The sequence below is a fragment of the Ammodytes marinus genome (genome assembly GCF_949987685.1).
Source record: "Ammodytes marinus genome assembly, chromosome: 3".
Classification (NCBI taxonomy): domain Eukaryota; kingdom Metazoa; phylum Chordata; class Actinopteri; order Uranoscopiformes; family Ammodytidae; genus Ammodytes; species Ammodytes marinus.
In genome coordinates, this window is record NC_137232.1 from 5,840,347 (window position 1) to 5,852,639 (window position 12,293).

Here is a 12,293-nt window from a genome sequence, read left to right on the forward strand (position 1 = left end):
TTTCTGCCTTTTCTCAGGCTAGGATGAACCGATTTTTTTTTTTTTTGCACATTTATACTACATAGAATCTCAGAATTCAATACACCTTCATATTCAAACCGGTGAAGTAGGCCTTTAATTTTTTCCGCGGCTGTATATTAGACGGGGTGATGTGATAAAGTAGCCTGGCTTGTGCTTTCTTCCTCTTCCGTTCTGATTTTGAATGTTGTCCTGGACCAATCCCTGTATAATGACAAAGCAGTGTGTGGTGTTTCTGTTTGGATGTCTTCCTGGCAGCAGCTGCTGTACGGTGGGCCTGGTTCTACCTCTGTGGAGTGACACATTGATCCACCTGGATGGAGACGGGTAAGACACCTCCCCTCCCTCCTGCTCCCTCTAGCTGCTCCCCTGGGGGCCACTGACTGACTGACTGGGCTGCTCTGCTGACTTGTCGTGTATATGTCGTTCTTAATTTGCCACTCTGAGGAAACGTTGTGTTGTAAAATGGTTATAAGCTGTCACTGAGCTTCCTGATTCTAATATCTGTATGCCCCTCTCTCTCTCTCTCTCTCTCTCTCTCTCTCTCTCTCTCTCTGTCTGTGTGTGTGTGTCTCTCTCTCTCTCTCTTTCTCTCTCTCATATCCCAGTGGGTTTAGTGTGTCGACGGTGAACAGGATTCATGTTTTCAAGCCAGTGTCTGTCCAGGCCATGTGGTGAGCAACATGTATTTATGTTTTAAAGAGAGACATTTTGAAGATGTATTAGTCAAAGGTTAATGTTGCAGCCAGCTTAAAAAAGACTAAATCCATTGCACTTCCCCCTTTGACATTGACCTCCAGCATTTCTTCTCTTCTCCCTGGTCTCCCTCTCTTTTCCATTATCTCTCTTCCTTCCAGTCTCTCTCTCTCTCTGTCTCTCACACACCTCTGCTGCCTCTTCATCTCTGTGCTCATTGTCTTCATTTCCTTCATTTTATTGTCCCTTTGTTCGTCTGCTCTCCGCCTTCCCTCCCTCTCTCCCTTTTAACATCTTCCCCTACTTTAAATGATCTGCAGTGATATGTCATCCACTAGTTATTTAATCCACCTCGCCTTGTTCTGTGTCCCAAGTGTGTTATTATTCACTTATCCCTCTTTCAATTGTAACTCCATCTCACCTCATTCCTCCCCTGAGATTACCTTGCTTAATCTTTATTCCTTTGCCCATTGTTATAGCCTCTCTTGATTTGAATTATCTCACCCTCAGAAAGTTATTTGAATAGGTCATTTTCAGTCCAGATTCCAACCTCAGTTGTTTTTCCAGTGCCCTCAAGGCAGCCTCTAAAGTGTGACTCTTCCCCCCCCTCACTGTCTGCCTCAGGTCAGCCCTCCAGTCCCTCCACAAAGCGTCGGACGTGGCCCGTTGCCATAACCACTACCCAGGCAGCCTCTTCCTGACCTGGGTCAGCTACTACCAGAGCAGGGTCTCCTCCAACCAGACCTGCATCAACGAGTGGAACGCCATGCAGGACGTGGAGTCACACCGCGCCAACTCACCCGTCCTCTTCACAGACCTGTGAGTAGAGGAGGAGAGGGGATGACCTCATGTATACACACACACACACACACACACACACACACACACACACACACACACACACACATTGTGCAACTTCACAATTCACGATGATATTGGAATATTGTGTGGGTTTTGGTGCATTCCAGACAGTGAAGTGAAGTGAGTCATTTTTCACACGTTTTTATTTTGTATGCACGTCCCTCATTGATGTGTGGTGCAAAATTCCGGTAGAGAATACTGAGTGGATTCGCTGTTTTGGAAAATTGGCAAGTTAGGGTACCCAAATGATACACTTTATTACATTCCATGTGTTATATATAATACATGAGGCATATTATCCCAAATCATTTCCATTCAATTATCCATTAAGTTCACACTATGCACACACATTATGAAAATACTCTTGGACACCCATGTACATCTAAAATGTTGTGAGCTTACAACAGTTCTGAAATGAAAAACCAAGAAGACCTGTGTAGATTACAGGAAAAACGTGCGCACACACACACACCCACAAACACCCAGACGTGCACATTTCCATTCCCAGAAACACACAACACCTTGAGGCTTGCAGCTCTTTCACAAAAATGCAACAGCCTTAGTTCCATTGCAGATTCAAAGAAAGCCGAACGTGTGTTCCCAGTAGCTAAGTTAATGCCTCTTCAGGTCAGCACATTGCCTTACCACTCCTCCTGCTCTGACATTTGTTGCGGCAGCATGCTGCAGTCTTCAAAGCCCTGGCCCGGGATCACAGGCTGTCTATAACCTGTCAGGGTAACTAGGGGCTCAGGGTGGCGCAAACACAAACAAAAGCACACACATACATGACACACAGGCATGGGAGCAATCACTGAACTATGTGCACATGGGCTTAAACGCATTGAATCTGAATCTTTGTTTAACAGAGCTGTCAACGGATCCGCATGGCAGTCTAGAAAGCTCAGGGAATGACACAGCCTGCTGGATTTATGTCTTTGCTAATACCGGGGAAATTCCCCTCTCTGCTCCTCAGTCACATGCCTTGCTACCCATTTGGACTCTCTCTCTCTCTCTCTCTAACATAAACAGGCACACACACACACACATTTCAGAAGTCCGCAGGGGGTCGAAAATAGCCAAAGCTTTAGCCGGCTTGATTTCATTTGGAAAAATGGGGGGGGGGAGTAAGGGTTGGGAGGGGGTGGGGTGGGAGGGTCAATGAAGACATACTGTTGCTCCATGCACCTGATGTAAGAAGTGGGGCACGGAAAGATACATCTAATTCCACTTATTAAACTTAACAATCAAGAAACAGTTACTTGTCTACCTGGAAAAAAAAGTCATTTTTTTGGAAGAGGTGTGCACTTATCATTAAGATTTACCAACCGCACTTTATGAGCTCCAATAAACACACACCCAAACAAACAAAGCCACTGTCTGTCTTAGACCAGGGTGACTGCCAAAACCCTCATGACGCAGCAGTGTTTGTCGGCATGGCGGCTTATTTCCCACCCATATAATAAATGAATAAATAGCTGAGACGGTAGGAAGCTCTTTGATGTTGATGTGTTTTGGCTTCAGTTGATTCATGGGGATTGCCAGGTATTCCCGTAGTAGGCGGCTGCTCTCTCAGCGATTTCGAGGAAGTGGCAGAGAATTTTCCATTCTTGGGTAACTCATTACCTTGTGTTGTCATAACCTGGTCACACGTGTACTTTATTATCCCTTATTTTTCCTGTGTATTTCCTTGACCAGCCCTCCCCTCCCTCAGGCTGTGTGCGGGAAAGTCCAGGCCTGTTGTTGTTGTTGTTGTTGTTCCTGGATGTCGGTAACTAACCCTCATTGGTTGGCAGGAGTAAATAGGTTCTCGGGGTCAGTAAGACGGTGAGCTATGGGATAGAAAAGCCATTCTCACAACACAGACGGAGGCTTTTAAGTCTTCAGTAAAACACCTGAAGCCATCACACTGTCCCACTCTGTGCCTGCTGACCCATTCACTGTTAGGGCAAGGATCCACTTAAAGGTGCACTGTGCAGTTTCAGAGGAGAGGGATTTGTTTACATTTGCCAAGCCTTTAGTTACTTTACAAAACATATTTAAATTAAGTCTTAGTAATCATTCTATCGTCATAAATATTTTTATTTTTTATTTGTATTTAGTTTTTGGCACCCGCAACCAAACGTAAGACTAGAACACTTTTTTTTTAAACAAAATGGTGGGTCCTGCTGCTTCAACAGTGGACCAGTAACTTTTCAGGAAGCTTTCTGACTTCAAACTGTTTCCTATGAGGAACGTTTGTTTAATCAGTTCCGAGGATATACTTTAGGAAATGTTCACTTCTCTGACACACCCACATGTTACATAGTGCTCATTTTAAATGGAAACACAAGTAGAAGACGTCAGAAGGAGACCATGGGAGACAAACTCCTTCTCATTGCCAGAGAGGTAATTATTAGGCCACTTGATGCTAATTATCAGTGTGATGTTCAAAGGCTAAATGCTTCCCCCCCCCCCTAGCAAGAGTGGTTAGAACCCAGGCAGGCACACAACAACAGGCATGCTCTCTACAAGGGCTGTTTGTTGTGGATAGCTGATAGGGCCACGCTCTCAGATTGTTCTGTTCCCTGTCTCCTGTTTTCTGAGAATGGGACAAAGTGGTCATTCTCTGGTAGGAACAAGTCATCTCATTGAGACTCAAGTGAACATGAATCAATGAACAGAAGGGAAAATAAGTCTGGTTATGCTGTAACAATGAAGGTGGTCCATTGTGTTGTGTGAATGTAAAAAATGGGCGAGAGAGGTGTTCTTTTCATAATGCTGTGTGTGTGTGTGTGTGTGCTTCTCTTGTGTTCCAGGCCCACGGAGAGGGAGCGTACGGAAAGGCTGATCAAGACGCGCCTCAGGGAGATCATGATGCAGAGAGACCTGGAGAACGTCACCTGTAAGGAGGTGAGAGAGAGAGAGAGAGAGAGAGAGAGAGAGAGAGAGAGAGAGAGAGAGAGAGAGAGAGAGAGAGAGGCACCAAAGTGAATGTACAGTTTGGGGATGGTGTAGGTGTTTTTAAATAGATGGTTTTAACATTTTCCTTTAAGAGACTCACGTGAGGGGGCGCCCTTAGCTCAGTTGGTAGGGCGTCCCCCCCACGCAGCGGACCCGGGTTCTATTCCAGCCCGCGGTCGTTCTCTGCATGTCACTCCCCTCTCTGCCCCATTTCAACTCTGTCTCTACACTATCAATAAAGCATAAAAATGCCCAAAAAATATCTCAAAAAAAAAAAAGAGACTCGCGTGCGGTGTTTCAGCATTGTACAATTGCCACCTTTGCATAAACATATTAAAGGTGCTCCGATTAACTTTCAGTTTGTGTTAATTCTAGCGCCCCCCTTTGGACAAAATCGGTAGTGTTTTTACTACGCCAGCTGTAGTTCCTGGGTGAACGTATACCCGTGACCAGGGCACTAAGAAAAAGCTATATAAAAGTAGCATTCTTTGCACTGATGGTCTCGTTTGCTGTAACATGTCATTTATGATCATCAGAGGGAAAAATTAGACTGTTTCTGAAATATTGAAAAGTTCCTCGTAGCACCTTTTTTAAACAGAACGTCTAGTGCCTTGTTTGCCACAGTGGCGAGAAGCATCATACATAAATAGTCATTGTCCTTTCCTCAATCGCTGCTGTCCTCTTCCCCAGATCCGCACAGAGCTGGAGATGCAGATGGTGTGTAACTTGAGGGAGTTCAAAGAGTACATTGACAACGAGATGATCCTCATCCTGGGACAGATGGACAGCCCCACTGAGATCTTTGAGCACGTCTATCTGGTAGGAGCCTACGATGAGACATGTGTGGTGTTAGCAATGATTAGCAGGACTAAACTCATCTCACATAAGTCAATTTAGTAACGAACAGTGGAGGATTTTGTAAAAGTGTGCACGTTTTGAAAATTAATATGCTTTTTTTTCTGCATTTGCTGTAACATGCTAGTTCAGACTGACTCTTTTAATTGTTCTCATGTGCGTAGACGTGTGTACACCATTGGTATTGACTGGACCGTTTGATTTGTCTGCAGGGCTCCGAGTGGAATGCCTCTAACCTGGAGGAGCTGCAGGCCAGCGGGTAAGGAGCAAAACCACACCCACCCAGTATCACTGTCACAATGTTGATTAACGGGAAAAACCTCGCTCAATGTTATTTATATGCTGATGTCAAATTGAAATGACAGATCCTTTACTGCTGCAGCAAAGTATTACCTAATCAAATACACATCTAAAAACACCATCGGTAACAGGTTATTTCCAGGCACCTGTTACTCCCGTCGCACTCAGACATAGTTTGCACCCATGTCTAGCCTAGTGTGGCATATTAGCTTAGCATTTATCATCTAAATAGCTGGAACTGAAATACGAGCCGGTGGCAGTTTTACAGCCAGTCAACCCCTTGCCTCTTGCCTGTCTCCTCCTGCCAGAGTGCGCTACATCCTCAACGTTACCAGGGAGATAGACAACTTCTTCCCGGGCACCTTCGAGTACCACAACATCAGAGTTTATGACGAGGAGGCCACCAACCTGCTGGAGTACTGGAACGAGACCTACAAGTTCATCACCAAAGCAAAGTAAGGCAAACGCACCCACCCACACACACACACACACACACACACACACACACACACACACACACACACACACACACACACACACACACACACACACACACACACACACACACACACACACACACACACACACGCTTGTTTAAAGGTGCACTGTGTGGTTTCAAAGAGAGGGGGATCTGTTTACATTTGCAGCTTACAGTTAATTTACAAACTATGTTTTCTCTACATGTAATTCTTACTATTGAGTAATTCTATCTATATAGATCAAAACACATTTATTTTGAGGCACCTTGAACCTAAGACTAGAATATATACAGCTCCGGAAAAAAACTAAGAGACCACTCCAAATTTTCAGTGTCTCTTATTTTACTCTTTAGAGGCATATGTTTGATTAAAATGAACATTTAGATTTTATAATATAAACTATTGACAACATTTCTACCAAATTCACAATAAAAATATTGTAATTTTAGAGCATTTTTAATAAGTAATGTAGAGATGAAGATTTAAGAAAAATACAGACTGGTCTCTTAATTTTTTCCAGGGCTGTATGCGAACAAAACTGTGATCCCTGTGGTTGTAAACAACAACTGTGAACAAGGCATTTCTTTTTTTAAAGTAGCTTTTTAACTTCAAACAGTGTTCCAGGGATCCGATTTTACTGTGAGGAAACGTTTATTAAGTGTATTCACCCCAACACACCCAAAGTTACATAGTGCACCTTTAACTTCCTCAAATCTCAAATCTTGCAATCCCCAACGTTCATTTTTCCTTTAATCTTGCTCAGGAAAGCCGGTGCTAAGTGTCTGGTTCACTGTAAGATGGGCGTGAGCCGCTCTGCCTCCACGGTCATCGCCTACGCCATGAAGGAGTACGGCTGGAACCTGGACACCGCCTTCGACCACGTCAAGGACAAGAGGGCCGTCACCAAACCCAACCCCTCCTTCATGAAGCAGCTGGAGGAGTACCAGGGCATTCTGCTGGCCAGGTCAGGGCTCTTGATAGGACAAAATAAGCTCTTTTTCATTTTGTTAGTAAGAGTATACACACATTGCAACAAAGATATTGGTATTTGAATGTGATTATATAATGTTCTTTATTAAAAGCACCTTAAAATGCGCAGAGATATTCCATAATATCCTTCCTACTTTTGCCAGTATAGCCGTGAGGTTGGAATTACATTTAAAGTAGTATTCAATTCTTCAATTTAACTTGGAGATCCCTGTTGTTTCCCCCCCGTGCTAACACACTCTCCTTTTCTTTTGCTTCTGCAGCAAACAAAGGCATAACAAGCTGTGGCGCTCCCACTCCGACAGTGACCTATCAGATCGCTCTGAGTCCATGTGCAAGCCTTCCTCTCACTCCCTGGGCCGCTCAGACTCCCACAACAACAACACCTCCTCCCCCTCCCTGCATAGTTTCCTGGGGGCGGCCGTGCTGCAGGCGCTCGGTGCCGTGCCCCAAGACTCTGCCAAAGCAAACACCACCACCGCGCACACACCGGACTCCAACGGTGTGTGTGAGTCACCGGGTCAGGAGGAGGACGCGTCTGACTGTGAAGACCCTCCTCTGCTTCCTCTCCCCGGGCCCCGAGCGGCCCCCGTAGTCCCAGAGGAAGAGAGCCTGGACAATTCATCCAGCGTGTCCGTCCCTACTGTGTTCCCTGTGGCTCTAGCCCACCCTCCGCCATCACTCCACGTCTTACCTCCTACTCCTGTCCTCCAGAGAGCTCACCGCTGTCCCCCCACACAGCTGTCCCTCTCCCTGCCCAGACACAAGCCTCTGGAGCTGTCCCTCAATCTGCCAGACACAGGCAGCTCAGAAGAAGCCTCTCCTCTCACTCTGGGCTCCACAGACTCAGACACAATGGACCGATCCTTATCAGAATCAAGCAGCCCCATAACGTCCCTCACATTGCTTCTTCCCAGTGACGACAACAACAACCCCAGAGAGGTGCAGACAGGCGGCTGTTCAGACAGCCGTGGAGACGCAGACGGCTCGTCCAACCACAGCGCAGACAGCATCGACTTCTTCAGCGCCAGAGAGAAGTTCCTGGGCCTGGCACAAGATGGCCGCTCACGCACACTGTCTGAGCAGACGCCTGGACAGAGGACGCCTCTGACCCCAGAGGACAACCAGGAGACTGAGCCCAGAGAGGAGGATGAGCAGGGCAGCACCATCAGCCAGGTACAAGCTCATTCACATACATTAAAGTCTTCACTCCCACATTTATGTTTAAAAGCACCTTTTAATACAAAGCCAGTACCATCAACACACTAGTCTGTGACAGAGGCAACACATAGCAGCTCTTACTGGATATAATGTACTGGAGCCAATGACAGACTTCTCAGTAAAGCTGCACTAATAATAGTGACACCTGCTGGAAGATAAAAGAATAATAACTGGTATTGACAACTGGAAGGGGACTACAGCTGGAATTAGCTAGCAATTAGCCATAAAGGCTAAAGCGGCTCCTTTTACTGTACAGTTAAATAAAGGGGCCTGTCCACAACACTATACACAAATAAACTAAACTAAAAAAACTGTTTTCAGATTTTCTATTTTCACATTAAGATATCAAAACAATGGTGTTTATTGTGTATTCATTTTGTTTTTTTAATGTATTATGTATAATACATGAAAAAGCAATTAAAAGCAAGTCATTACTTATAATAATATTTCAAGAAGAATATCACCTCCTTACAATTACACTGACAATGCAGAAACTATAACTAATATTATCTGCATGTCTCTCTCTCTTTCTCTCTCTCTATGTCTCCCTCTCTCTATGTCTCTCTCCCAGGCGTCTCCACAGTCTGACGACAGCGTTGACAGATCCAGCCCACCTCACCAGGACAACGGAGTGTCAGTCCGCCATATTGTCACAGAGATTGAAGCCATATGCCACCCTTCCCCTGGCCTTCCTACCCCCTCCTCTACCTCCTCCACCTCCCCTCCATCTCTCCCTCCCTCCTCCCACAGCCCTCAGCTCCCCAGACCAGAGCACCAGCCGGAGGCAGAGACTCCCGAGGCCACGCCCGGCTCTTTGACTCCGCCCTCAAACCCTCAGTCCCCCTCCATGCTGCCGTGTGATTGGCCGGCGGGCTCCGTGCGTCGTGCCACCAAGCAGCTGGAGAGGAAGCTGAGGCAGGAGCTGGAGATGGCTGCGTCCCCGCGCTCGCCCCTGCATTCGCCCAGTGCAGAGCAGCCTCTAGTCACACTGTCCACAAGCCCCGAACATCCCCCACTGCGCTTCCCTCAGCTCCACACAGAACACAGCATCACTCAGGGAGAGAACACAGACGTTTCTGCTGAGTCCAAAGACACAAGGTCACTAACTGAGCATCAAAGACTCAATGACAACCTCCCAAACCCTCTGTGGTCCCCAGACTCAAATATCAGCCATGTCTCTGGTGCTATACCTGACATTGATAGCCATATTATATTATCATCATTGGTCTCTGCTACTCGGTTAGAAGAGTTGTCTCTAGACGCATCAGCCCAGCAGCCCCAGACCTGTACCAACCAGATGACTGTGGATGGGGTGACAATGCAGGAGACCGACACAGAGGACAAGGTGGAGTCCACTTCCCAGGGGCGAGCAGGGGGCTGTAGCCCGGGCTGTGAGGCTCAGAGCAGGCTGGCCCGAGGCAGCCAGGAGCTGGAGAAGATCCAGCAGACTCTGAGAGAGCTCCAGGCCTTTCTCCACGACGGAGTCAGCCAGGAGCAGGACATAGGGCAGCCTGAGGGGATGAGGGACACAATGGACACTGAGCAGGGACCCTGTCACAGTGAACAGTCCCCTCCAGGCCTGGGAGTAACACACAGGTTACTAAAGAGACAAGACGGGGAGAGTTTCCTGGAGCCCACAGCGTGGCACAGAGCCATGGAGCTGGAGGCCCGTATCCGCCAGGCCGGCCTCACGCCCCCCTCCCTCATGAAGAGGTCTGCCTCCCTGGCTAAACTGGACTGTCTGGAGCTGTCTGCTGACGACCTCAGTGACTTGGACCTGAGGCAGCACGCCAGGACCACAGCGTCACACTCCCAGGACTCTTTCCCCACGTCACACCACGACGACACCTGGAAAAAGCAGAAGGTCTTGGCCGGGACTATGTGTGTGGAAAAGCCAGGTTTATCCCACAGAGGCACGGCCATGGACGAGTCATCTTCCTCCTCCTCTCCATCCCTCTGTCTCCCCGTCTCCCCCTCTCACACGTGTCCAACGGAGGACACGGGCGAGAGGGAGGAGCCGGACGGGGGCGGCGCGGTCACTGCAGCGCGGCAACAGGGCAGGGGACACACGGGGAGGCGTTCTCGCAAAGCTGAGAAAAAGCAGCGAGCGGCCACTGTGCAATACAACACTATGTAACCTCAGTGAGGGTGAAGGACTGAAAACGGACACGACTGGAGCTGCACAGATATGTGTGTGTGTGTGTGTGTGTGTGAGAGAGTGAGGCGGCATGATGTGTATGAATGTGTTAGCAAGTCATCTGTAGACCTCGTATAACCTCCGACGGATGTATAGAGTGTAAGAGTCGAATGAACATACGCTTGCATGTAAACCACTGGATGTGTTGTTTGAACTGGTTTTGTATGTATAATGTGAATGTGTCCCAAACTAAAAGTCTGACCTAGTGCGTCCTTGTATGCACTCCATTATGTCTGTCTCCCTCCCTGTTTGTTTCTCAGTGTTGGGTTCCAGTGAGCCCTTGTTGCCTGTTCAGAGTTTGTAAAACGACGAGAGGTTTCCTTTGTGTTCTCAAACATGCACTTTACTGTTTAGAGGATTGTCTTTGACGTGACATGTGTTTTCTTACCCCAGGGGAGGACTCTTCTTCTTTTTTTGCACTGATCTCAGTACCACTTGTCTCTGTTTGCCTGTTGTGAGAGGACAGACCTGTTGTTGTTGTTGTTATTATTTTTTTAATTGAACCAGGACAAAGCTGATATCTTGTTTGTTTGTTTTTTTTTATTCAATGCTTTGAGGCAAATAAATACGGTGAGTTTGTTTTGGACTTTTGTGCTCAGTTGTCATTCATCACACACACACACACACTCACTCACTCACTCACTCACTCACTCACTCACTCACTCACTCACTCACTCACTCACTCACTCACTCACTCACTCACTCACTCACTCCTTTCTCTCTCTCTCACACACACACACACAATGACGGATTACCACATGGGCAAAGTGGGCACATGTCCAGGGCCCTGGCCAATAGGGGGGCCCTTGATTTTTTTTTTTTTTGTAATTAAAAAAATTTGACGGGGGTTTCCCCCCCTCCCCCCTCCCCTGGGAATGGGTCGTAAAAAGTCGGGTCGTTTTATATTCGGGGTCTTATATTCGGCCGGGACAAGCGTGTGCGCGCTTGGAGAGAGAACGATGTGTCTAGAGAAAAAAAGGCACGGGAAATAGCCAAAGAGCTCCACATCCCCGCACTGAAATCAAAGCCTCGACTCATTATGGTGCGAGTCAACGTGTCAGGGGCACGAATCGGCACAGCGATCGACCTACAGTGGCTTTTCTGCTGTGGCAGTTGTAGTGAGGAGAGTTTGCCAAGTGCGCCGTGCTTTTACGCACCAACACTGCTTCCGTAATGTTCAGATTTTATAGATTGCATCAAAGCCCTTAGGACAATAAGAATGAGATCGCTTTTTTTAACCGATGTCCATGCTTAGGTGGTGATTATATTAACTGTGTCGGCTGTGTCACTTTACAGTTAGTCGCCAATGAGATTGGGGATTGGGGTATCCAGGCTCGGGACATGCAATCGGATCGCGGAGCCTGTCACCCGCCTGTCCCCTCGACACCCGTTAACGTGCAGGAATACCCTGTGATCAATTAGTCTTAAACCACAGTGTGTCTGCACGGCGGCTCACACTGGCACGGTCTCACTGTGAACGACACCAACACAGCGTTTCACCGGGTGACGCGCTGCTTCGCTCAGACATTGAGTGTAGGCTCCGAGGGGGGCAAGGGTGGGCCAAAAAGCAGGCGCAGAGATCTTACAATGGCAAAAAAATTCTGCTCGCGCGCTTAGCGCGCGCTCGCATCTTCGGTGTCTCTGCCCTAATCTAACTGTCTAGTAGGCTCAGGCGCAAAGAGTCTCTTTCTCTTGCGCAGCACCAGAGAGCTTTTATAGAATTGTATTTCGCTCTCTCT

General features: G+C 47.4%; 1 protein-coding gene across 5 annotated transcripts in view; it reads left to right on the forward strand.

Moving 5' to 3' along the window:
- ssh2a (slingshot protein phosphatase 2a) overlaps positions 1-11,140 on the forward strand; it is a 37,041-nt gene extending 25,901 nt beyond the window's left edge. For 3 of the 5 annotated variants that reach the window (XM_080025173.1, XM_080025171.1, XM_080025175.1), the window contains 10 exons: positions 277-345; positions 627-692; positions 1,339-1,533; positions 4,371-4,464; positions 5,206-5,334; positions 5,583-5,629; positions 5,979-6,125; positions 6,913-7,113; positions 7,400-8,312; positions 8,929-11,140. In XM_080025173.1, coding sequence (XP_079881299.1) covers positions 277-345; positions 627-692; positions 1,339-1,533; positions 4,371-4,464; positions 5,206-5,334; positions 5,583-5,629; positions 5,979-6,125; positions 6,913-7,113; positions 7,400-8,312; positions 8,929-10,494 — 3,427 coding nt within the window. In that variant the 3' untranslated portion in view covers positions 10,495-11,140. The remainder of the gene's footprint in view (positions 1-276; positions 346-626; positions 693-1,338; positions 1,534-4,370; positions 4,465-5,205; positions 5,335-5,582; positions 5,630-5,978; positions 6,126-6,912; positions 7,114-7,399; positions 8,313-8,928) is intronic. The other 2 variants (XM_080025174.1, XM_080025172.1) reach the window with 1 other exon arrangement.
- The last annotated feature ends 1,153 nt before the right edge of the window (positions 11,141-12,293 follow it).